Source organism: Gopherus flavomarginatus, chromosome 5, assembly GCF_025201925.1.
Source record: "Gopherus flavomarginatus isolate rGopFla2 chromosome 5, rGopFla2.mat.asm, whole genome shotgun sequence".
Lineage (NCBI taxonomy): Eukaryota > Metazoa > Chordata > Testudines > Testudinidae > Gopherus > Gopherus flavomarginatus.
The window spans coordinates 73522762-73549687 of NC_066621.1; the positions used below are offsets into that span (position 1 = coordinate 73522762).

The following is a 26926-nucleotide window of genomic DNA, read 5'->3' on the forward strand; positions in this document are numbered from 1 at the left end:
GTTGCTCAGGGGTGTGAAAAATCCATACTCCCGAGCAACACAGATCAGTATAACTAACTCCTCGTGTAGACAGCGCTATGACAGCAGAAGAGCTTCTCTCACCCACATAGTTAATCCACTTCCCTTAGAGACAGTAGCGAAGGGTTTGGCTACACTTGTGAGTTACAGTGCAATAAAGAAGTCCTAGGTGCACTAGCTTACTACCCGTCCACACTGGTAAGGCACATAGAGCTGACTCCTCGGCTACAGGGCTGCTAGTACTCCACCTCGGCGAGAAGAATAATGTTTACTGTGCCTTGGCTACAACACCCGGGCGTCAGTGTGAACAAGGTGTTGCGTTACTGCCCTCTGATCAGCCTCCAGAAACATCCCATAATCCCCTTAAGTCAAGTGGCCACTCTTGTCATTGTTTTGAACTCCTGTAGGAATGCAGAAATGTCCTTTCAAAGCTCTGTTTCTGACAGCCAGCATACAAGCTGTTACCGTGGAATGCTGTCTGTGAGAGACAGAGGTGGGGAGTGGGAGGGGAGGTCTGCTGCTGTCTGAACTTACAAGACAGCATGCTGACATGTTCTCAGCCTCCCAAAAACCCACACTCTCTCCCCCAACATACACACAACACACTCCCTGTCACACTCCACCCCACCTTTCCCATTTTAAAAGCACGTTGCAGTCACTTGCAGGCTGCTCATAACGCACCACTCCCAATGCCACTGCAAGTGCCGCAAATGTGGCCACGCCACTGCGCTTGAAGCTGTAAGTGTGGACAGATTGCAGCGCTTTCCCCACTGCACTCTATAAAGGCTGGTTAACTCAAAGCACTCTACATCTGCAAGTGTAGCCACGTCCTAAGCCTACTGGACAAGCTCTCTCCCATCAACTTAAGAGGGTCAGCATTAAATCTCTGCAGCTGTGCTTATGCAGCATTTTAAGTGTAGATGTGCCCTTAGCCAATTCTATAGTAAGCTTTTGGTGTGAAATCTAGAATGCATATCCACCTGAGTGATTGGTTTCTTGGGATTGGATGTGACATGAGTATTTTGTGATTTCTGGCATAAATCACCATTTATATCACAGTCCAGCTTGCCTGGGTGGCAAGATAAACAGGAGCATCTAAAAGGGCTGACTCCATTATATGACCAGAATACTAGAACTGGAAGGGATCTCTAGAGGTCATCTAATCAAGTCCCCTGCACTCAAGGCAGGACTAAGTATTATCTAGACCATTCCTGACAGGTGTTTGTCCAACCTGCTCTTAAAAATCCTCAATGATAGAGATTCCACAGCCTCCCTAGGTAATTTATCCCAGTGCTTAACCACTTTAACAGCTTTTCCTATTGTCCAACCTAAACAGCCCCTGCTGCAATTTAAGCCCATTCTCCTATCCTCAGAGGTTAATAAGAACAATTTTTCTCCCTCCTCCTTGTAACAACCTTTTATGTACTTGAAACTGTTCTCATGTCCCCTTTCAGTCTTCTCTTCTCCACACTAAACAAACCCAATTTTTTCAATCTTCCCGCATAGGTCATGTTGTTTAGACCTTTAATCATTTTTGTTGCTCTTCTCTGGACTTTGTCCATATCTTTCCTGAAATGCGGTGACACAATAATCCAGTTGAGGCCATATCAGCACGGAGTAGAGCAGAAGAATTACTTCTCACGTCTTGCTTACAATACTCCTGCTAATACTCCCAGAATGATGTTAGCTATTTTTTCTTTTTTGTGTGCAAATGGTACACTGTTAACTCATATTTAGCTTGTGATCCACTATGACCCCCAGATCCCTTTCCATAGTACTCTTTCCTAGGCTGTCATTTCCCATTTTGTATGTGTGCAACTGATTGTGTGTACTCTTAAGTGGTGTACTTGGCATTTGTCCTCATTGAATTTCATCCTATTTACTTCAGACCATTTCTCCAGTTTGTCCAGATCATTTTGAATTTTAAACCTATCCTCCACAGCACTTGTAACCTCTCCCATCTTGGTATCGTCCGCAAACTTTATAACTATGCCCATTATCTAAATCATTGACGAAGATGTGAACAGAACCAGACCCAGAACCTATCCCTGAGGGGTCCCACTCGTTATGCTCTTCCAGCATGACTGTGAACCAGTGATAATGTAGGGATATTTAAAAAAGGTACTAACAGTGATTCCCCCAAGTGACAGTGATCCCCCAGTTTCACCAAGTACAAAAATCTTGCAGTTCTTACGTTAAAACTTGTAAGCTCCTATATGCAGAAAACACTGATTGTATCTGTCCTGTGAAAGATACTCTATTACTACGTAAAACTTACAAACAAGTTAATTGACTCTGTTCTTGAAGTAAACACTATGCTAGCCTTAAGCTGTAATTGATACAATGTAAACAAACAGACTCCCACCCTCTGTGATTACAGGGCCGGAAATCTCATAGGAATTAACATACACCCCAAAAGTGGTGGAGACAGTAAATTAAAATATGGTTAAGATATGGAATGTATGTTGATGAATGTTTGATGTACATGAATGGTTAGGGAGGTGCCAGCCTGGAAAGGATCCATCAGCCGAAGAATGTGTCAAGTGGACCACCAGACAACCCTTGGAGGGTAAACTGGGATCCACCTCAAACATCTGGAAGGAATGTGCCACTTTAAACGGTGTAGAGCCACCAGGAACGTGCCATCTGCTGACTGAGTCAACAACAGCAGGATGAAACAGTTCCCAAAGACTAACATAGGAATTAATTCCTACAAAAATGGACTCTGAGGACTTTGAGTCCCTGGTTCTGCTGCCAACCTCCAGGAGCATCAGGTGCATCTGATACAGACTCGGCTCCATCCTCATGACCAAGATACCTGGCCAGTAACTTGGCATGAGCAACTTCTAGGCTGGTAACTATAACACCTATACAAACCTGAATGAATGATTGTCTGAATGAATATATATGTGTGTGTGTATGTATATAAGCAATAAATAGTGATAGGAATAAGTAGTAAAACAACGCTGTTTGCTTTTATCTTTTGCCTATTATATTTACAATAAATGTGGCATCTTTGCCTTATCCCTCTTAATAAGATCCTGCTGGTTTTTATTATATTGGTATAACAATAACTACTCTCTAGGAATGATTTTCCAACCAGTTATGCACCCACCTTATAGGTTGTATTTCCTTAGTTTGTTTATGAGGCGGTCATGCGAGACAGTATCAAAAGCTTTACTAAAAAGTCAAGATATATCATATCTACCGCTTCCCTCCTTATCCACAAGGTTTGTTACCCTTTAAAGAAAGCTATCAGGTTGGTTTGACATGATTTGTTTTTGACAAATCAATGCTGACTATTACTTATCACCTCATTATCTTCTAGGTGTTTGCAAATTGATTTCTTAATTGTTTACTCTATTATCTTTTCAGGTACAGAAGTTAAGTTGACTGGTCGGTAATTTCCCAGTTACAGTATAGACTATTGTAGTACTTTGGGAGTTTACATCTGGTACTGGGTTAATGAAATCTAATTGTGGAACATACCTCCAGTTTGAGGTGTTTGCCCTGCTTTTGAGTCTGCCTTGAGGCAGGCAATCATAAGACACTCCAGACAACATGACACTCATGTCATAGGAGACAAAAAGCCTCTATTTGCTGAGGAATAGAGTCAAGAGAAAGACAGCCCTTTGTTTTCCTCCCAGAAACACAATCTTTAAACAAACAAACAAACAAACAAACACACACACAATTTTCCCCTACTTTAACCTTGACCCTGGGGAATCTTTCTAGCAAAAGAACTGCAAATCTCAAACTATGATCTATTTATTTTCTCAACCTGTGCCCATCACTATTCCCACCTACGAACTAAAGTTAGTATTAATATTACAATAGCAACTAAAAGTGCCAGCTGAGATCAGAGACCCATTGTGCGAGGCACTGTAGAAACCTACAGCATCAGATCGTAAACTTTGGAACAGGAATTAAGCAGACAAGACACAGTGAATGCGAACAGAAACAGCGGCAGAGAAAGGGAGCACGAGTTACCCACAATCACTCAGCAAATCAGCAGCAGAGCTGGCCTCGCCTAACAGGAAAACACGCCGGAATAACGTGCTCTAGGATATCTGCTTTGAGAAAACAGCACCGCAAACACAAACCGCTCGTCTGAAGGCAGCTGGGTTCGGAGCAGGCGCTCAAGGAGACAAGCGGGTGCGAGAAGGTGGAAGGAAGGGCATCACCCCAGGGAGCAACGGGCAACTGGGGAGACTATGGAACGCCACCCGCGGGGCCTCTCCCAGCCAGCCACCGGTGCCCGGTCTGCCCGCAAGGGCCCCTCCGCCCCCAGCATCAAGCCAGAAGCAGACACGAGGGACCGAGGTAGCCGCTCCCTTCTCGGCCCCCGAGCACTAGCTCCCCGGCTGCGCGCACGAACCGGTCACAGAAGAGGCAGGGGGTCTGCAGCTCCGCGAGGTCCTCCTCATCCTCCCAGGCCTCCTCGCAGCTGCTGTCAGACAGCTCCGGCATCTCCTCCTCCGCCTCCGCCGCCCGGCCGGGCCCCGAAGCTGCGGGCACAAGGGAGAGGGGTGAGCGACCCGCGCGCTGCCCCGCGGGCGGGGGAACGGGGCTGTCCGGGTACCCACCTGCAGGGGCTGCCCTGGAACACATACAGACACCACGGAATGCGCCACGCACCGGCAGCTCGCCCACGTGCGTGCGGGTAGCACAGCGGCCGCCCCGCCCCACTTCCGGGTTGTCGCTCCAGACATCGCCCAATAGGGTTCGGAGAGAATGTGCGTGGAGGGGCGGAGCCGAGGTTACGACGCCAGAAGCAGAATGGGTCAAGAGGGGCTCCAAGGGCTTGCGAGGAGGGGGGCACTGCTCGGCTGAGCGGCCCCTGCTGCCCGGCGAGGAAATAGCCCTCAGACAGCAGGTGGGTAAACATGCCATGGCCGGTGTGAGAAAGGGGGGCGGGGCGCTGGCTCGGCTGGCTGCGGGAGGATCCCGGGCTCCTCCCGTGAGTGTGGGCGGGGTCACGCCGGCTACCCTGGTTCGCGGGCGGAGCGTGGCACCCGCTGCCGGAGGCGGCAATGGGACGCTCGGGGACAGCCCGGCCTTGAACTCGCACCGTGCTGTCCGCGGCCCCTCACTCTGGTGTCACAGCGCCTCGCGTGCCGCCTGGGGACATTGAACCTCCGCGGGGGGCCGGGCCGGCCTTGCCCCGCCCCACTGGGAAGACAGACTGCCCCCGCCCCCCCGGCAGTGGTTTTAGGGCGACCCAGTTGAAGACAAGTGTTGATGCCAATAGGACCCAACGGAGCTGGGGCCAAGGGGTTCGGGGCAGAGGGTTGGGGTGCAGGGGTGAGGGCTGGGGGGCAGAAGGGTTCAGAGTGTGAGACGGGGTCTGGGCTAGGGATGGGCGGTTTGGGCTGTAGGAGGAGGCTCTGGGTTTGGAGGTGTTCAGGGTTGGAGTGTGGGAGGGGGTGAGGGCTCTGGATTGGGGGTGCAGGCTCTGAGGTGGGGCTAGGCATGAGGGCTTTGGGGTGCAGGAAGGGGATCCAGGTTGGGAGGACTGGGGGTTGGGGTACAGGAATGGGTCAGGGCTCTGGGTTGGGGGGATGAGAGGCTTGGGGTGCAGGAAGGGACTCTGGGTTTGCAGGGAGTTCAGGGATGGGGCAGGGGGTTGGATAGGCAGGATAGGCTTCCTGCCTATCCTGTCAGCATGGACCGTGCTGCATCCCAGAAGCGGCCAGCAGCAGGTCCAGCTCCTTGCTGGAGGCACGCAAGTGTAGGGTGACCAGATAGCAAGTGTAAAAAATCAGAGTGGGGGTAATAGGTGCCTATATAAGAAAAAGCCCTCAAAATCAGAAATGTCTCTATAAAATGGGACAGCTGGTCACCCTACGCAAGTTGCTCCACATGGCTCTCACCTGCAGGCACACACACACCCCCCTCCCGCTCCCATTGACCACCAGTGCTAGGACCGGGGCAGCACGCCCCTGCCTAGGACCTGAACCTGCTGCTGGCCCCTTCCGGGGCGCAGCGCAGTGTCAAACAGGTAGGCACTAGCCTGCCTTAGCCGGGCAACATTGCCAACTGGACTATAAATAGCCTTGTTGGCGGTGATGACCAGAGCCACCATGACCCAGTGCCTTACAGTCCATGTCTCAGTATTGAGTTGCAACCCACAGGTTGAAAACCCCTGGATTAGGCAATGGTTGTGCTGCTGCAGAAGAGGATCTGGGGGTGGGGGTCTTGGAGATTACCACCTACCTATGAGTCAGCAGCAATGTGATGCAGCTGCAAGGAAAGCTAATATTCTCAGGTGTGTTAGGGACTGAGGAGGTAATTGTATCACACTGCTTCATTTTAGGAGGGCCACCGCAGGAGTTCTGGGTCCAGTTCCAGGCGCAAAACTTTAGGAAAATTGTCAACAAATTGGAGGGAGCCTGGAGGAGAGCAACCCCCTGTTTAGGAAGGAGTATGGCAGAAAGAGATCTAGGGGTCATAGTGGACCACAAGCTAAATATGAGTCAACAGTGTGATACTGTTGCAAAAAAAGCAAACCTAATTCTGGGATGCATTAACAGGTGTGTTGTAAACAAGACACGAGAAGTCATTTTTCTGCCCTACTCTGCGCTGGTTAGGCCTCAACTGGAGTATTGTGTCCAGTTCTGGGCACCGCATTTCAAGAAAGATGTGGAGAAATTGGAGAGGGTCCAGAGAAGAGCAACAAGAATGATTAAAGGTCTTGAGAACATGACCTATGAAGGAAGGCTGAAAGAATTGGGTTTATTTAGTTTGGAAAAGAGAAGACTGAGAGGGGACATGATAGCAGTTTTCAGGTATCTAAAAGGGTGTCATCAGGAGGAGGGAGAAAACGTGTTCACCTTAGCCTCTAATGATAGAACAAGAAGCAATGGGCTTAAACTGCAGCAAAGGAGATTTAGGTTGGACATTAGGAAAAAATCCTAACTGTCAGGGTAGTTAAACACTGGAATAAATTGCCTAGGGAGGTTGTGGAATCTCCATCTCTGGAGATATTTAAGAGTAGGTTAGATAAATGTCTATCCGGGATGGTCTAGACAGTATTTGGTCCTGCCATGAGGGCAGGGGACTGGACTCGATGAGCTCTCGAAGTCCCTTCCAGTCCTAGAATCTATGAAAAGAAAACAAAAGTGATAAAAGGTTAGAAAACCTGACCTAGAAGGAAAAGTTTAAAAAAAACAAAACTGGGCATGTTTAGTCTTGAGAAAATAAACTTGGGGAGGGATGACTTGATAACAGTCTTCAAATAAGTTATAGGCTGTTCTCAAGGGTATGTCTTCCCTGCAAACCCGCAGGACTGCATCTCAGTGCCTGGGACACTTGACTCAAGCTTGCGCGGCTACAGCTGCAGAGCCATAAATAATAGTGTAGATGTTCTGACCCTCCCCCTTGCCAAGTTTCAGAGCCCAGGCTCCAGCAGTTTTTAGTCCTGAAGCCCAAACCTGAGCCTGAGTCAACTGATCCTCGCTCTGAGATACGGCATTGTGAGTTTTTCTTTGCAGTGTAGTCACACGCAAAGAGGATTGTTCTCCTTGTCCATTGACGATAGGACAAGATGTAATGGGCTTAATCTGCAGCAAGAGAGATTTAGGTCAAATATTAGGAAAAGCTTGCCAACTATAATGGTAGTTTAGCTCTGGAATAGGCTTCCAAGGGAGGTTGCGGAACCCCTGTCATTGGACAAACATCTGACAAGGAAGGTCTAGGTTTACTTGGTCCTGTTTCAGCACATGAGGCTGGGCTGAATGTCTTTTCAAAGTCTCTTCCAGGCCTGCACATGTCTGATTACATGATAAGTGACTTGCCCAGGGTCATACAGTGGAAGTATGTGGCAGAGCAGGGAATTGAATCTGGCTCTCCTGAATCCCAAACTAGTGCCATAACCCTTCTCATGCTTCCTAAAAATGCGAGAAATTTAACACTGTGTGCAATGTGCGCTGGGCAACAGACACATTCAGTCTTGTTTTTTGTTGTTCTTCAGTCCTTTAATTAACAGACCATGGAACCTATAACAACTCAATGCCCAGTTCACAAATATGGAGGTATCACAGCAATATGCTACTCCAGACACAATTATCTGGCTTACCCATCTGCATATAAAATTATAGTTGTGCTCTACCTTTACATCAGCCATATGAAGAAGAAAGAAGGTCAACTTTTTATTACGATGCAGGGACAGCCCTCTACTTCCCACCTGCACCCTGTTGTGTATGTAACCCACATTATCCCAGTATATTCCCCTTTCCCTCCTGTGAAAAATGGGGTGGTGAAGAACCCCTGGAGATGTATGATGGTTCTTGGGCCTCCCAGGACTGTGAGTCTTCTTGTTACCCCCTGTGTCCAGTGTGAGGGATTCTTGCCTGGGCCTGGCTGGGTTTCAACTTCCTAATGCTCCCAACCTTTCAGCCACTCAAGCACTCTCCTCTGGGCTATGCGAGCCCTCTGTTCATCTTGCAGGTTAACAATAGGTGCACCCCAATCTCAAATCCCATAGAAGTGTCTCCCTATAATATCCAGCCCGTTACTGGCTACTCACACCAGTCCCAGATCCTCTGCCCACAAAGATGCAGCTTACCCCAGTTTACTGGATTTACCTTAATCGCCACTCCACTGTGAACCATACAGCACTTGTGAGCACTTATAATAAAACAAAAGGTTTATTTAAGAAAGGGTAAAGATTTAACTAGAAATGAGAGAAAGTGATGGAAACAAACAGTTCCCATACAAAACAAAATCATAAAACACAAACATAATAAAATAGGGGTCCCGCCCTCACACCAAGGTCAGTCTGCAGCTTAGCTGGCTGGTTTCACAGGAACTAGGATTCAGTTTTTCATGAGAACATCCCTGCTCCCCAAGGTGTCTCCTCAGTTAAAGGATCCAGAGTGCCTTTTCCCACTCTGTGTTATGCTTAGACCGTCAGGATGAGGCTCTGTCTGTTTTAATGTTCCTTTTTTTTTTTTTTTACCTTCAAGTGATTTTGATGGTTTGCAGTGGGCTCTGGTGGTTTTCCATTAAAAGTTTTGGGATGGAGCAAGGCTAGACAATTCTTTGCAGCTGCATCACATTGCTGCTGACTCATAGGCAGGTGGTAATCCCCAAGACCCCCCCAGATCCTCTTCTGCAGCAGCATAACCAAATGGTTTATCACTGTCATAAACAGATAAGTAAGAGTTAATAGAACTGAAGTACTTCATATCTCTTTTGCCTGTAGGGGGTTGGCGGAATCAGTGGGCCTGGCTGTCACCTGACGAAAGGACCAATCAGGGGACAGGATACTTTCAAATGTTGAGGGAGGGAAGTTTTTGTGTGTGCTGTTAGTTTTTGGTTGTTGTTCACTCTGGGGGCTCAGAGGGACCAGATGTGCAACCAGGTTTCTCTCCGATACAGGCTCTTACAAGTTCAGAATAGTGAGTACTAGGTAGATGAAGCGAGTTAGGCTTATGTTTGTTTTCTTTATTTGCAAATGTGTATTTGGCTGGGAGGAGTTCAAACTTTTATTTTGCTGAAAGGATTTTAATTTGTACTTGTATACTTAGGCTGGGAGGGTATTCCCAGTGTCTATAGCTGAAAGATTCTAACATATTCCATCTTAAATTTACAAAGATAATTTTTGTTTTTCTTTCTTTAATTAAAAGCTTTTCTTGTTTAAGAACCTGATTTATTCTGGTGAGACTGTATTCAGGGGACTGGGTATGGATTCACCAGGGAATTGGTGGGGAGGAAGGTTAATTTTCTCTCTGTTAGGATTTCTTTCTCTCTCAGGGAGAGTCTGGGAGGGGGAGAGAGAAGGGGGGGGAGAAGGTGGATTTTCCTCTCTGTTTTAAGATTCAAGGAGTTTGAATCACAGTGATCTTCCAGGTTAACCCAGGGAGGGGAAGCCTGGGAGAGGCAATGGTGAGGGAAAGGGTTTACTTTCCTTGTGTTAAGATCCAGAGGGTCTGGGTCTTGGGGGTCCCCGGGCAAGGTTTTGTGAGGACCAGAGTGTACCAGGCACTGGAATTCCTGGTTGATGGCAGCACTACAGGTTCTAAGGTGGTAATTAAGCTTAGAGGAATTCATGCTGGTACCCCATCTTTTGGACGCTAAGGTTCAGAGTGGGGAATTATACCATGACAATCACAGACATAATATCCAGTGGGGATTAACTTTTATTCCCAGTCCGTAAACCATGCTTTCAATATAAACATATTATTCCTTAACTATTACCTGTGCGTACATCTTGCAATGATTATGAATCTTTTCTATAGATCTTGTTATTCTTTATGGCTAAATATTCTGCAAGCTGTGTTTGGTATAGTGAGTTTGTCTGGTCAGACATCAGAATTGTTTCCAAAGAACAGGCAGAGACCACCTGTACCTGCTATTAGCGAGGAAGTGGAGAGACAATTTAAAGGTTCAGCTGTCCCTGGAACAACAGTTCAAGTCACACACACTCCTCAGGTAGGACCCCTCTTACAGTCAGTTTCCCCTCCTGGAAACCAGAGCCTCACCCTGGAACTCCCAGCTGTTGCTTCTGCCTCTCCCCATGTGGCACAGCTTGAAACTCACTGGCTCTGACAGCTGCAAAGGGAGAGGGGCCAGTCATACCATGTGACTGAGCAGGGCTGGCAAACATATGGGGGGGATGTGACCCCCACATACACCCTCCTACATGTCACCTTTGAACATGGAGACCCTCTGCCAAGGAACCTCAGTGCTGCCCCACTAAGCTAAACAACTCTCAGAGCTTCTCCCCAGGCCTGGGAGAAGGAGGTGAAGAACCGTTGCAGCTGCAGAGATGCACTGAGTGGCATAGGTACCAACTCCATAGGTGCTTCAGGGCTGGAGCACCCATAGAAAAAAAAAAGTTGCAGGTGCTTAGCACCCACCGCCAGCCAAGCTCCCCTCTTCCCCTGCCCCCAGTGGCTCCTGCCTCCCTGGTGCTCTGCTAATCAACTCTTCTTCCTCCCTCCCACTGCCTTCTGCACTCTGCAGAGAAGCTGATTGCAGCAGGTGGGAGGGAGAGAGAGAAGCAGGGATGGGGCAAAAAGAGGCAGAATAAGGGCAGAGCTGGGGCAGGAAGAGGCAAGGTGGGGGTGGGGGCAGGGGCAGGGCCTGAGCAGGGATTGAGCACCCCCGAGCACAACTAGAAGCAAGCAGCTGTGCTGAGGGTGAAGGAGCAGATGTGGGGCTAGGGGGTAGTATAATTCATGGACTGGGGACAGCAGATCTGGAGCTGGGGGGCAAATAGTTAAAATTTGGGGAGGGGGTTCAGGAAAAAGGGAAGCTGCACACTATCATGGAGCATTTTATACAGCTCTTTATAATTTGATCTCAGGGAGAGCTCCTGAAGCTGAGGCCAAAAATTCCCTTACTTTATAGATCTGGGAATGATAGCAACACTCTATTCAGTGTCCTGCTCACACATGCTCAGCAGGAGTCCCAAAAGCAGAAGACAGATTAGAAAACATCACATCTTTTGAATTAAATCTCATTATTTGGAGAGGGGAGGTGACTTACTCATGTTTTTTGAGCTTTTGCAGGTGAGCCAAACCTGCAATAGCAAAATTTGTCTAAGAAAAATAATACATATCCTAATTTAGGACCGGATTCCATTTAATACAATCAAGAAAAGGAGAGTGCATGTCACATTTTCTAAAATTAAAAATATGCAGCAGCTGCTATTTTTAGAAACACTTTAAATATATTTTACACAAATTTGATAAGCAGAAAACATGTTTAGGCACAGGACTTGAGTACTAACAAACAATACAATTTAATTCATACTGATTTTACAATATGTAGTGTCTTGCTAAGTATCTTAAAACATTACTTTGCATAGCTTTTTAAGACTTGGAGTCAGTAGTAACAAAAATAATAGAATCAAGAATATTTACTACTCTGTAATATACATCAGTAGCCACACAGTTCTTTGCACACCATTTTTTTTCCCCAGTAGTACAAGGCAAGTGGTGTAAGGGACAGATTCCTGTAAACATGTGACTAGGAAATAAATGCAAATAAAAAAAGCAGCAGGAGACTAAGAATCATAAGTGATTGCTAAAATTGCCATTATTAACATCTTGTTTGGTATTTGCCATTTTAGCTACTCTGATTGACCGCTCTGCCCAGCTGTAGATTTTTCTTGATTCCAGATAACTCTTCTTTGGCCTCCTTGACATCTGCAGTGCCCCCTCTCAAGTCCATACAAACTGTACTCAAACACTGATATATACATGTACACAGTGCTTTGCAATCAATCCTTGCCTCCATTGACTGTATATATCACATGTGTATATGTGGATTGTAAACTGCTTGGGACACAAATTGCATCTTACTATATGTTTGAAAAGCATTGTGTAAATTTATGGTGTCAAATACATATGTATGTATAACTGTGACACGAGAAAGAGGGAGATAAAGGACCAAGTCCTCAGCTGATGTAGATCAGTATAGCATCATTGAAGTCAATGGAACTACTCCAGTTTACACAAGCTGAGGGTCTATAATTATTACTACTTCTCTTATTGCTAAGAACTTAGAATAATAAATTCAGGCACTTAACAGTTTTAATTACCAGTTTTAGATTTAAATTATTTCTTAAAGGAAATTAAAGCAAAATGATTCACCCTTTTTTATCAAAGATGAGTGTCATTGTGATTAGTTAAGAAGAAATTAAATATCTAAAAAGGCAGAAAAATCAACTGTTTCAAAGTTTGGCACCAGCTTTTTACTATTTATTGTAACAAAGATCCTAATTTTCATTCAAAAGGTACAATAGCTTTAAAAATTATTTTAATTTGCAAATTGAAATAAATATGAATATAAAGTGTGAGAGCCATCGTCAAGGAAGATTGGCCATTGGTCTGACCTGGTTTGACACAGCCTGTCACGTCTACTATTTTGATTGACCCTCTGCCTGACTGAAACTCAATCCATCTCCTAGTGAAGCTAACTTTTTAGCCTAAGTGAAGCTCAGTCCATCTCACAGTGAAGCTAACTTTTCATTGACTTGAATGGGAATTGGATCAAGCTCCAACTGTGCAATGAAGCACACAGAGAAGGAGGAGGAGGAACTGGACTCTTTCCTGCCCCCCCGCAGTGATCAGTTTATGCCCTCAAGCACCAGAGTTGATTGGTTACAAATATTAATATGGTCCATGAAATTATCTGGCCTCCCCTTTAAATCCAGCTACTCTATTTGTGACACCTCCTATTTGCAACAATAAGCACATGCTGTGCATCCTTCTGGCACTGGTAATTTCAGCTAAGCACTGTAACCTGGTTAACAAACTGGCACAGCTCCAGAGGGATGCATACTGATTTTTTGGTGTGACAAACAAACAGAGTCAAATCCAACATAAAGTAATGCAGGTTTGGGACTTTGGTTTTCATATAGAAAGATACTGTCATGTATTTCCTTTTAATCTCCTTTAATTCTTATGTAACTGGAGTAGTTGTAGTACCCTCTGAGAAGGTCAAGGCATATTCCTTTCTGCTAAGTCCTGCTTTCCCCTATTTGCATTCCACTGACAAACATGGTTTCTCTTCTCTGCAACTCCCATCTTCATGTGTCATGTTTGTTTCAGAAACAATTCATTTGAGGTAACAGTAATCACCCAGCAACTTTGCTATCAGCATAATTATAGATGTCAAGTGCCCTTTGGACAGTGCTTATTTACCACCGTACAACCACCAGAGGGAACACCAGCATTACTTTTTGTGATTCAAGTATTTGGGCTAGTGGCCCAAATTCTAATTATTAACACATTGGGACCAAGTCAGACACTGATCTCAGTTACAGCACAGTAAATTCAGAGTAATTTCACTGGTGTAATTCTAGATCTACAGAGGTGTAACTGAACAGAATCTGGCCCAGGGAAGTTTAGTATCTCTTCCAAAACCTGACTTCCTCCTCCTCTTTCCTACTCCTATTTTAAGCAAAGAAGGGGCTAAAATACAATAGCAGACTAAGAACAGTTTACACATGGATAGATTAGATTTAAAAAAGTGTTTAGATCCAGATTAGATTCTGCGTAGGCTTTTGTTTCAAATTACTCAGCTCCAGAATCACAGAAGTCATTCTAAACGTCTACTACCTTAGGCTAAAAAATCACCTGTGAAGAAGTCAAAGCATTTTGTGACATTGAAACCAAAACATTGGCCTCTTAAATTTTGCATCTGACCCAGTACCAAAACCACATGTTTTAATGTGGAAACTTAATTTAACATAAACAACCCCAGTGAAGTTTGAAGGGGGTAGATTATAAGGTCTCCTTTGGACCCATCTCTGATTATAAAAATTGAGGTATATCAAATTAGTGACTCTTCAAACATTGTTTATCAAAAATCAACCATTGTTACTGATAAAGGGTTTTTTCTCTAGGGTTTCTCCTATATAATGTAGGATAAGGAATTCCTAAGACTAGGGAACAGTATGAACCCTTTGCGAACAGACATATTTTCTTGTTAATCAATCTACACAAGAACCCTTTGCAAGTCAAATGGTTTCAACTTCATGCAGCAAGGCTTAGTTGCAATAAAATCATTGGCTAAATTATTTTTCCCTCTACACTTAGTCAGTAACGTAATCACAGGCCCAAATTCAACAGCAACCATTCTCCAAGCAGTCCCTGGCTGACAGCAGCAAAACTAGTAACAGCAGCTTCTTTGTGTTATACTGAAATTCTCTCCCAGTGAAGGGGCAAAGGGTCACTGATTGCAGTCTTTGCTCCATTGCACACCCTTTGCTAGTGTTCAGTTCTGAGAATAACTGACTGAATGTGCCACAGTCTTGTAACTGAAATCTTTTTCTTATTACATATATTGAAATACTATTTAATAAATGAAAGGCACCTGTTTATTTGGATCGATGCATGTAGTAGGCTGGATGAAAATCATACTAAAAAATTATGTAGGAAAAGTATCATTTTCATTAAATACGTCCTAAAAAAATGACTCATATCATTGTTACAATCTCATAATCCTTATAAAAGGATTTTCATGGTACAGCACGATTTACAATGTAATGAATTACTATTTCATAATCCTGGGGCAGCAGGAAGAAACCACAAACATTTAACAAAATTTTACTGCACTGCAAACTTTTTCCAGATGCTGAAATAGAAATTGGTGATGCTATTAGGGAGGAGAAGAAATACACAATATCTGATATCACACCATTTAGCTGGTCTGTGTTTCATCTTGGTTTCCAATCACGTGGATATCCTTGTTCTCTAACAGCTCTACCTTCTTGTTACTGGGGTTTGCTGCATTGTTCACCATAGCTCTCGCTAACGTTGAAATGGGCACAGAAAGTGCAGTAATAGACATCACATGAGAAAGGCAACCCAGAATTTTTCTAGCACACCATTCTAATGGACGTGACTCTTCTCGGTCACATAAAATCAATCTTTAAAACAAAAAAGAAAGAGGGATTAAGAAGAGGTAAAAAATAGCAAACAGTTTCCACTCACACATCAACAATTACTTATGCAGGTTTAAATATAGTGCAGCAATCAAAATTAAGTTCTTCAATTTTAACTTCTGCTTCACCCTTAAAAAAAACAAAATCCATTACATGTTTAAACAGGAACCCCAAAATTACTGCTCATCATTCTAGCATACTTAAAGTATTGTCAGTGCAATTCTGACAAAAGAGTCAACCTTGAGAGCAAAAGACTTTAGAACTGTGTATTACACACCGTAGGTTATTACTATGGATCTGCTTTTTTGTCTCCTAACAGTTACAAAAAACCCAACCAAACCAGCTGTATCCACAAGTTGCACATGCAGTTAGTCTATAGCAAAATATATTACAGTTAGCCATTCTCTCTCTTTCCCCCACCCAACTATTTTCACCCTCTACTGCTACCCTTACTTCTGTGCTGCTGCTGGCAGCCGCACTGCCTTCAGAGCTGGGCAACTGAGGATGAGCAGCTGCTGACTGAGTGCCCAGCTCTGAAGCCAGCAGTGCAGAAGTAAGGGTGGCAATACCATACTATACCATCCTTACTTCTGCACTGCTGCTGGTGGTGACTCTGCCTTCAGAACAGGGCTTCCGGTGTGCAGCTGCTGCTCTTAGCTGCCCAGCTCTGAAGGCAGCACTGCCACCTGCAGCAGCACAGAAGTAAGGGTAGCAGTATCGCACACACACCCCCCCCCAAACACACACACAGTAACCTTTCAAACCCCCACAACTCTTTTTTGGGTCAAGACCCCTACAGTCACAACACCATGACATTTCAGATTTAAATAGCTGAAATCATGACATTTGTGATTTCTAAAAGCCTATGACCATGAAATTGACCAAAATGGCCCTACACATAAGGCATATTTTCCAATCCTTTATCATTCTTGCAGCTATCCTCTGAATGCTCTCTATTTTATCATCAACATACTTCTTGAATTCATGATACTAGAACTGGACACAGCATTTCAGTAGCAGTCACACCAGTACCAAATATAGAGATTATATAACCTGTCTACTCCAAATCAATATTCCTATGTTTAGACAGCCAAAGATTGCATTAGCACTTTTGGCCACAGCATCACACTGGGAGGGCACGTTTAACTGATTATCCATCATGATCCCAAAATCTTTTAAGAGTCATTGCTTCTCCAGATAGAGTCCCCCATCCTCTGCATATGACCTGTAGTCATTGTTCCAATAGGTATGACTTTACAATTACCATATTGAAATGTGCATTGTTTGCTTGCACCCAGTTTACCAAGCAATCCAGGTAATTCTAAATCAGTGAACTCCCCCAATCTTTGTGTTATCTGCTCTCTTTGTCAGTAATGATTTTCTTTTTATTTTCTTCCAGGTTATTGATACAAATGTTAAAGAGCATAGGGCTAAGATCCAATCCGTAAGGGACTCCACTACAATTACCTTTTAAGACCATTTTGATTTTGTATCATTCTTGTTCTTAGTGCCACACAAATATTTTGATTATGTCAAATGCCATGCAGAACAGGAGTATAATAAGTTAACACTATTACCTTTATCAAACAAATTTGTAATCCTATAAAAAAAAATCAAGCTAAATGACTTTTCATAAAGCTATGTTGATTGGTATTAATTATATTACTTTTCTCTAATTGCTCATCAATCAAGTCCTGTTTTAGCTATTCCCTAATCTGCCCTGAATGGATGGCAGGCTGCAAACCTATAATTACTGAGATCATCCTGCTTACCTTGTCATGATGGGGAGATGCTCTCTCCTGATTCTCTGATGCCCCGGGAACTGATCAGACCCACTTAATAAAAAAAAATGTATTGAGATATATTTATCTCATAGAACTGGAAAGGACCCTGAGAGGTCATTGAGTCTAGCCCCCTGCCTTCACTAGCAGGACTAAATACTGATTTTGCCCCAGATTCCTAAGTGGCCCCCTCAAGGATTAAACTCACAACCCTGGATGTAGCAGGCCACTGCTCAAACCACTAAGCTATCCCTCTCCCTTTCACCTTGTGCGTAGGCTGTATTTTATTTTAAACCCAAACACTAACTCAGTACAGTGCAATATCACCATTTTAACCTTTACCTCTTTGAACACTTCTTTGCTAGAGCCCTAGAAGGAAAACCAATCACTCACTCCAGACTCAGCTAGCCCTATCCTCCTACATAACACTTCCTTCCTATCTTTTTATCAGGTTGTTCATCTAAGGGCTAATTAGTTCCTTACCTCCTCGGCCTCACCTTCTGATTAGCTAATTATCCAATCAACTGTTACTGGCAGAACTGAGGCTACAGTGATCGAGTGCTGACCCACCTTGTCAGATTTCAGCACTCTGTCACACCTGTTTAAATATTAGTGTAACATTAGCTTCCTTCTAGTCCTCTGGAACTTCTCTAGTGTTCCAAGACTTACTGAAAATTAACATTAATGTTAAAGAAAGCTCCTCAGCCAGCTTTTTAAAGTTTTTGGATGCAAGTTATCTGGACGTCCTGATTTTAAAATACCTGTAGCTACCTTCAGTAGCTGCTGTTTAACATTCACCTGAATTATTGTTAGAATGGAAAGTAGTTGATCATCATCATATAATATGAATAAATCATCTGTTTTTTTCTCAAAGAAGAATAAAAGTATTTATTCAGCACTTGTGCCTTTTCAACAACAATTCTACCATTTCCAGCTGGTAATAGACAAATACCATTGGTAGGATTTCCTTTGTTCCTAGTATACTTTTTAGAAGAGTCCTTCTTTTCCTTAACTCTACTGGCCAGAGATTTCTCCTTGTGTCCTTTTGTTTCCCTTATCAATTTTCTATCATTCTTAACTTCTAATTTATATTCACTGCTATCAACTTCCCCCCTTTTCTATTTGTTTTTAAATAAGTATATAGAGAATAGGCAGAATTTGATTATTTTTTTTAATTTTGATGGGTAATTTCAAGATTTATTCTGAAGCTTTTTTAAAATTTTATTTAAATTTTCACAATGTGCAAAATTATGGGTTTTAAGCATTTATTCCCTATTTTTATTTATTTAAATTTTCACAGTTGCAGGAAATTATGGGGGCGTGTTACGTAATAATTAAAGGACACTAGACACAGATTCAAAAAGGTAAAGCTTTATAACCACTAAAAGAGAAACTGCAAATATTATGTGTCAAAATTTTAGCCTTAAATCAAACTCTAATAAAGTTCTCAAGCAGCATTTTTCTTACTTTGCTTATCTGTAATTTTTCTATTATTGATGGAAATATTTTTTCATTGTTATGTGTGTTGTTTATCATCATTTACCAATAAAAATCTAACCTTTCCCAGCCATATATTATAACTTCTTTCACTTCCCCTCTAAGCCAGGCTGGTCTTTTGTTTGTTGTTATGAGCCAAATCAGCTGAGAGAATTGAAACAGGAAAATGTGAATGATAATTGGGAACGGTATAAGAATATTTTATTAGATGCCCAAAAAGCCACAATCCAAAAGGACTACAGTGGTTTAAAAAATACTTTCAGCTGATTTGGCTCATAATTGCTTTCAACTTTCTGAACTTGGCCCTTTTAAAACAGTAAGTGTGTGTGTGTATATATATATATATTTATATATATAAAGATTGTTTGGAATCTGTTCTGTTTGCACAAAATAAATGTAATCAAATTGCAATCACATAATTAACCTGTGGAGCTCATTGCTACAACATACAGTTGAAAAGTAAGAATTTAGTAAGATTCAAGAAAGGATTAGACATTTCTATGAAAAATTAGAACATCCACCACTACATTATACTGGATAAAAGTGTATAAGCCAACCACTAATAGACATAAGTTAGTAGGAATTTCTCCACTGGGCAAGTTACTCCATAATTGTCTATTAAGGGATTTATTTCATCTTCCTCTGAAGCATCTAGTACTGGCTAGTGCTGGAGATGAGATACTGTATTACATGGGTTGATTGTTAGATCAGGTATGGCAGTTCCTATATTCTTATGCCTGAGCGCCTCTGTGGGAAAGCTTGGGTAGGGACCTATCAACCGTTTTCAGTCTCTGAAGATCTCAGTTACATAGCATTTTTCACTCAGAGATCTCCAAGTACCCCACAAAGATGAGCAACTATAACTATGCCCATTTTACAGACTAAAGAACAGAGAGGCTAACTGATGTGCCAAGGTAATACAGGTAATCAATGGCGGAGCTGGGAGTAACACCCAGATCTCCTGACTCCCACTCCTGTACCATAGAGGTATGAACCATGGTTGTTACAAAAAAAGACCAAACAAAATTATCTCGCTTTTTGTTAACTCTTGTGAGAGGAGAGAGTAAGATTTCTATAACTTTTTGGAAGAAGAATGTGGTAGATTGTAAAATATGAATGATTGACATATTAATTCCATAGGATCAATTTAATGAGTAGAAAAAATTATAAAAATTTTATGAGCCCTGTCTGTAACCTCAGATGTAAGGCAGACAATAACCTGTTTTCAAGGTTAGCACATTCATTCAGGGACAGAAAACATCTCCTGATAACAATCAGTCATTATTTGTATACACTTTAGGCAGATTAACTTTTAAAAGCAACATAGGACTAACAAAGCGAGTGATTTTGGAAAAAAAAATTCAAGGGACATGAGACAGACAGTAATACCCAGTGTGCAGAAATACTTGGTACACCACTTTGAGCAGGTTCATTTGACCAGAACATGGGTGGTCAGGCCCAATGGCCAGAACAGGAGTCAATAGGCAGGAATTGGAGCCAAGGGTCAAAGCTGAAGTTAGGCAAGTCTGGGAACAAACAGAAGCTACTACAGCCATGAGCAGATGCTTGGAGCAGCCACTGAATTGCAGCTAGGCTTAAGAGCCGGTCAGCTGATCCTTCCAGCTGATCAGGCGGCAAAGCCAGTCAGGCCACCTACTGCAGATACACTTGTTAGGTAGCCCAGAAACTGGCTCTGCTCTGGTTCTTGACAGGGTGATGTGATGATAAGGACAAAAACCTCAAAGAAACTGAAAATTACAACAGGGATGTGAGGGTGAAAAGACTATCTGAAGGAGAGAGGCTTCTTGCTCATAGGTTGCTCAGGAAGAGAGGCAGAGGGAATGGGGACATTAACACTAGAGGATGCATTTTTCATAAATGTAAGATGTTGCTCATTGTAATTATGCCTACGGTGTTAAACTCTTACTGAGTATAAGACCAGATATCATCTATAGACCATTTATCACTTTAATAAGTTTTAATCAAAAGCAAGATAGAAAATCTTAAGTCTTTAGACTTTGTCTGCACTGGGGATATGCCCTTTCCCTTGGTGACCAGCACTAGGTCAAACCTAGCTGCGCCAGTGGAACTTACCTCAGTTTCAAGTAGGGGTTAGCACCACTGGTGCAAATAGCAACGTTGCCTGCCTACATAAGAGGTTTGACCCAGTGCAGTTACAACATTGGCTGTAACTGAGACAAATCCCGAGTGTAGACAGGGCTGTAGATTGTTTAGAGGTCAAAATCACTGTGGCACTCAGGTACACTTTGAAGAGAAGACAGATTTCTGACTTCTTCTGAGAGAACTGTATCTATCCTGGAGCAATGGAATGAAGCAACCCCTAAAAAATACCACTCATATACTGGCTGCAGTGACTACGCACTTAGGAATAGCTGGATGACCTCAGATGACTTGCATCATTACACTGTCACTCAACTGAGTTCCAGCTCACTTCAAACTGAAGTAGCTGTAAGTGGTAGCATTAAAAACATATCTGGTGGTAACTGACCTGTAGGAATTTGTTCCAAAGTGAATAGTATTAACCTCTTCAAAGCAAAGTCAGCTCAAACCACTAGTAAACATGGTAGAAAACAATCCAGCATTGGTGAGGCGGATGAATTAGTAACCTAATTAGGGTGACCAGACAGCAAGTGTGAAAAAGCAGGACAGAGGGTGGTGGGGTAATAGGAGCCCATATAAAAAAAAGCGCCAAGTATCAGGACTGTCCCTATAAAATCGGGACATCTGGTCACCCTAAACGCAATAGGACTTTCCATCTGTACGATGTATGATTATCAAAAATATATTTTGATTCAAGGAACTGTTCTGGAGATATATGGTTATTAAGACACTCAGGAAAACAAGAGGCATGAAGAATCCCTCTCCTCTCTGAAATCCTGGCTCTTTTGAAGTCAGCGGAAGTTTTCTCATTGATGTCAATAAAACAGGTATTTAATCTTCTATGTTTACCTTAGGCCTTGTCTTCACACACACAAAAAGTTCTTAACTTGAGTTAGCTAACTGGAATTAATTAACTCAAGGTAAAATCCAACTGCTGACAAGGCAGTTTGTAGTTTTTACATGAGTTAGCAGGTTGAACCTCAGATAAAACAGATAGGGCCAGATTCTCAAGGGAACTCAGCACTCACTGCTGGGGGCTGACTTTCTTTTTGAAAAGCTGACCATAAATGTCAGAATGGGAGCTAGTGGGCACTGAGCACTTTGGAAAGTGTGGACCTTATTTAGGTACGTAAATGAGAGCTGAAATGTTTTAAAAATCTGATCCAAATTGTGGGTGTTGAGCACTTGAAAATGTGGCCCAATTCCGTCCTCTGTTACACAGGTGTAACTCCTCTGGAAGGCAGTGGGAATTTTATTCACATAAGAGGACAGAACTGAATCCTGAGAAGCTCGAGACAGCAACAATGTAGCTAAATTGTAAAGAATCATAGAAAGTGGAAATGAAAAAGAACTTGGGCCAACTGTTCAAAGATATTTAGGCACCTAACAAGGTTCAGCACCTAGGGTGGATTACAAAGGTTTTTAGGCACCTAACTCCCATTGATTTCAATGGGAGTTAGGTGCATAGATACCTTTGTGAATTCCATCTCTAGCGGGATTTTCTGAAGCACCTATCCGCAACTTAAGCCATCTAAATAAATACCTTGAAAAGCTGGACCTTTATATCTAGTCCATCCATCTGCCAGTGCAGGATTATCTCTGATAGTACATTTTCTAGTGTTCCCCCCCCCCCCATCTAGTTTTAAATTTCTCAGTCACTGGAGCTGTCTAAGAATCTTCTCCAGTTTTTCTTTGTTCAGTTTTACTCCTGATTAACATGTCGTTCCCCCACCCCCACCCCGCCTTGGATAACTGCTTAAACAATTCACAGGGAAATTTTGACTTTACACACTTAAACCATACATAAATTTCTCCAGATTATTATTACAAGATTTAGACCAACCTTGATTTTTAAAATAAAAAAATTGCTGTGCTTATCAGCTCCACTGCTAGATACCAAGAGGAAATGTTTACAACCAGCAGCTTTTGCCAACTCTGCTGACATGCAAACATAATCTCGATCAACGCGAACAAATCCATCCTAGGATAAAAAGTTATTTGGATTAAAGCCAGGTCAGAAGAATCCACAGAAGAGGGAAAGTGTGTGGGGTGGGGGAAAGCAAAACTATAAGTGGGACCAAATTCAGTGACTCTCCATTTTCTTCAAAATTTCTCTCATTTTTGAAACAAAGACTGAAGGGAAATTTCATGGCACTTCATTTTAGAAAATCTTTTCATACTTAACTAAGCTAAGGGTGAGTAAATGGTTTCTAACCGTTAGAAGAATTAGGTTCTGGAACATCCTCCCAACAGGTTGGGGTGGGGGGCAAACAACCTAGGTAGTTTTAAGATTGCTCTTAATACATTTATTATCGTGGGGTTGCCTGCGATAGCAAAGGTCTGAATTTGATGACTCAAGTGCTCCCTTCCAGTCCTATTTAAATCAGTAATTCAAAGGTTGGTTGTTTTATCTTTGCAATTGAGCAGAATCTTTGTAAAGCACACTTTTGTAGACACTTTGTAAAGCACACTTCATTAATGGCCCAATCTTGAAAGATCCTGAGTGCATCCTAAGAAATAAGGAATGCCCTAAATTCCTACTGAAGTAACTCCATAGGATCTACTCCTGCAAGCACAGGTTGGTTCTATCTGTCCCCAATGTAGAATTTAAAAGCACATAGAAAACAAAAAGTAGCCAAATATTCAAGTTATTTAACCCACGGTTAAGTAAATTCCTAAATTTTATCTTTGTTTAATCAGGAGATTTTAAAAGCAGATAAACAAGGCATCTATAAGTAATTCACCATCTAGGAAAATAGAAAAACTTCCTCAGAAGGTTACATAGTAGCATTAGGATAGTTCTTAGATTTCTAGGTATGCTTTCAGAGTTGTCTTGTTTTGTAAATGTGACAAAACCTCAGCCCTTCAGACTAAATGGAGATTTTTGCCTTATAAAACTAATAAAAATAGAAGCTTCCCTCAATAAAACTACAAATGCTCCTGATAAATATTAATTTTAACTTTTTTTTTATATGCTTGTTTGGGGTATTTTGAGTAGTAGGCGTCTGCGTTAAATCTCTCATTCTTTGTATCAGCTTCTTAAAAAAAAAATTAGCCAATCAAAAGTCCCTAGACCGACGCTGTCTCTCTCAGTTAATCCAAGGCCAGTAAAGGGATAATTTGATTAAACTGAGACCCTAATTTATTTAGCTTTAGTTCTGGATCAACCTCTCCTTAATAGAGTGCTGTCGTCTCCAATTGTTTGATGAAAATTAAAGTGACATAAATACCATGAGACTTTTTCAATCTGATTAGTCAGCTAACTTGCATCAATACTACCCCAGCCATCAGACGCTGGCGTCCTTCCTTTCACTAGCCTTACTAACAACTGACAAGTTCTCCTTGAAGAACTGGCACCCACGCTGCCACTCAGACCCCCACACTTAACCCATCATCTCTCCTCAATGGGTCCTGTTTGACAAGGTGCCCACACGTTTTTTCCACTGCTGTTCCCCAGACAAAGCTAAATATTGTTTTATTAGCAATCAATAGCCTGTTAATCCTAAATGATTTCACAAATCCACTGAGCTCTCAAACTGATTATAAACATTCGTTTTTCTAAGCTGCTAAATTCAGATGGGTTTTCTCCTTTCCTCCTTCAACCTCCAACATGTGGCATTTTAGTTGAGAGCAAAACCTCAACAGCCAAAAATGCCTGTTGTCTTTAATGTTACATTTAACTGGCTATCAATTCTCAAAGACTTAAGATACACTTTAAATATGATCAAATCTTTGGCACAAAAAGCTCCATAGATTTAGGATCTCCATGAAGATTTCTACTGATCCTCTGCTTTCTAATCTTCCATTTAAAACCAAATAGTGGTAATAAAGTTTCCACATCTTTTTTTTTTGCCTGCCCTGCTCCATACAATAACATAGTGCATTTTTGTTGAGTCTGCAGCCAGGCAGAATGAAACAGCCACAGCAAAAAATAAAAAAAAAGTCTAGTTATAGTATATTAATGGCAACACAGTTAACTAACTGCTGAATGATGTACTCCATGTTCAACAATTGGAAAGCCTGGTACATTCTGACGGCCATTTGTTTGTACATTGGGTCATGAACATTTCTTCTTTGATGTCAGAAGAGGATGAGCCAGGGTGGCATTATGAACATAAATCTACTTGCTTCACCGTACCATAATGATGTTGATGAATAAGGGCATGTCTTCACTAGAAACGTTAAAGTACTACTGTCCCAACGCTATAAAAAAACCCACCTCCACGAGGGGAATGGCTCCCAGCACTGGTGCACTATCTACACTGGCACTTTACAGCACTGAAAGTTGCAGTGCTCAGGGGCTTGTCGACAGGGAGTATCAGCAGTCGACCTACCTCAGTGAAGACACCATGGTAAATAGATCTAAGTACATCAACTTCAGCTACATTATTCATGATCCCGTCCCTTCCCCCTCTCCCCCCAAGTGTAGTGTAGGCCTTAGTGTAGAACCTGTTCTCTAAGACCTGGTCTACACTGGGTGCGGGGGGGTGGAAATCAATCTCAGTTATGCAGCTTCAACTATGTGAATAATGTAGCTGAAGTTGACGTACTTAGACCACACTGCGGAGAGTCGAATGCTGCCGCTCCCCCGTCAACTCTACTTGCGCCTCTCATGGCAGTGGAGTACACGAGTTGGCGTGAGAGCACTCGGGGGTTGATTTATCACGTCTACACTAGACACGATAAATTGACCCCTGCTGGATTGATCACTGCCCACCGATCCAGCGGGTAGTGTAGACATGCCCTAAGTAATCAGTTTTGGCAGAGGCTGTGCATATTGTGGATAGTTTTGCATCACAAGTTACAAATGAAATATTACAAAGGTAAAGTTTCAAATAGATGATTTTTTCATGCTGAAATTTCAGCTCTGCAATTAGGCTCAGTTAACTTGACAGTATACACTTGAAGTGTAATATTGAAAAAGTTGCCAAAGTAGATTCTTTAGTATCTCTTTTAAAGGAATCTTTTCCACATTCTATATTTATTTTATACATTTAATTCCAGCCCTGCCCCTGACAGAAATTTCCGTACAAAAATCTACTTTACAAGACAAATATCACTCACAAGAGTGAAACAAAACATGGCCCCAGGTGGTAAAGCTTTGACCTAGAATCAGAGCTAAATCCAAATTTTCCTAAATGTGAGGGTTGGGGGAGGTTATTAGGTTCTGTGCTGATTGAAAGAAGAGAATGAAACAAGGGGATTTGTAATATACTTCTGCAAAGTGAAAACTAAGCAATGGGTTTTTTTTGCTTACTGCTCCTCCTTTTGCTTTTATGGTACCGAGACAACAGAATCCAACATCATGACCTTGAAATGCTGCAGAATATTCATCTAGTTTTTCGAAGTCTACCACCTGTTGATTCTAAAACACAAGGATACAAAATAACATGAAAACATTAACCTATAAAGCAGTGTTAAAACTGACAACAAATATGCCAGTTATATGACTTACCACATTTTGATATGCCACTTCTTCAAAAGTCAGTTTTCTACATCCTATGATGGTGACATTAGAAAACAATTGCTGTTTCAAAATTTCTTTTAACAATTCTTTGCCAGTTGCTCCTGACGCACCAAGGATAAAACAAGATTTATTTTGTTTCTTGAAGTTTTCATGAAGGTTTTGTATGTTCTCAAGCTCAGCCATTCTGTATATGAAAAGAAAAAAACATACAGTTCTTTAAAAGAGTCACAATGGATTTTTTTAAACATCCTTTTGTCTAGAGGTATAAACGCAGATACTGATTTTTTCTGTTATATCAGATTTACTGTTTTTTTGTTCAATAGCAGAAAAGAAAGGTTTAAATGTTTTAAAGACTTTTAATTGAACCATGTCTTCAGTCTCTCAGGACTGTTCTCAAACTGTGACAATTTGAATAAATATTTTTTAAATGAAAAGTGAAATGTTATGTCTCATTGACATACACTAGGAAACCTGTCATTGTAACAGGGAGCTGGAAAATAACTTCTTTAACATTAATGCAAAATAAGGAAGTATCCTTGAAAGTGACTGGTTTATTTCTGGAACTCTGCCGGGAAAGGTAATAGGTGTTACCGAAATATCGGGTCTGCTTAGCTGAGAGCCAATTAACAGCCTGACAGGGAT

The 26926-nt window shown here is 42.3% G+C and overlaps 2 protein-coding genes across 5 annotated transcripts in view; both read right to left on the minus strand.

Moving 5' to 3' along the window:
- PRMT3 (protein arginine methyltransferase 3) overlaps nt 1-4811 on the minus strand; it is a 119037-nt gene extending 114226 nt beyond the window's left edge. For 2 of the 4 annotated variants that reach the window (XM_050955385.1, XM_050955386.1), the window contains exon 1: nt 4397-4495. Coding sequence is in view for 2 of the 4 variants with exons in the window: in XM_050955383.1 (XP_050811340.1) it covers nt 4397-4526; nt 4605-4629 (155 nt within the window). In the remaining 2 variants the exon portion in view is untranslated. Of the gene's footprint in view, nt 1-4396; nt 4527-4604 lie in introns of those variants that run through there. The other 2 variants (XM_050955383.1, XM_050955384.1) reach the window with 2 other exon arrangements.
- Nucleotides 4812-15174: 10363 nt separating this feature from the next.
- HTATIP2 (HIV-1 Tat interactive protein 2) lies at nt 15175-26501 on the minus strand. Its single transcript, XM_050955531.1, is given in 5 exon segments — nt 15175-15403; nt 15468-15547; nt 22661-22798; nt 26075-26182; nt 26273-26501. Coding segments are annotated over 5 exon segments (750 nt in total). The 5' UTR covers nt 26468-26501.
- Between the last annotated feature and the right edge of the window lie 425 nt (nt 26502-26926).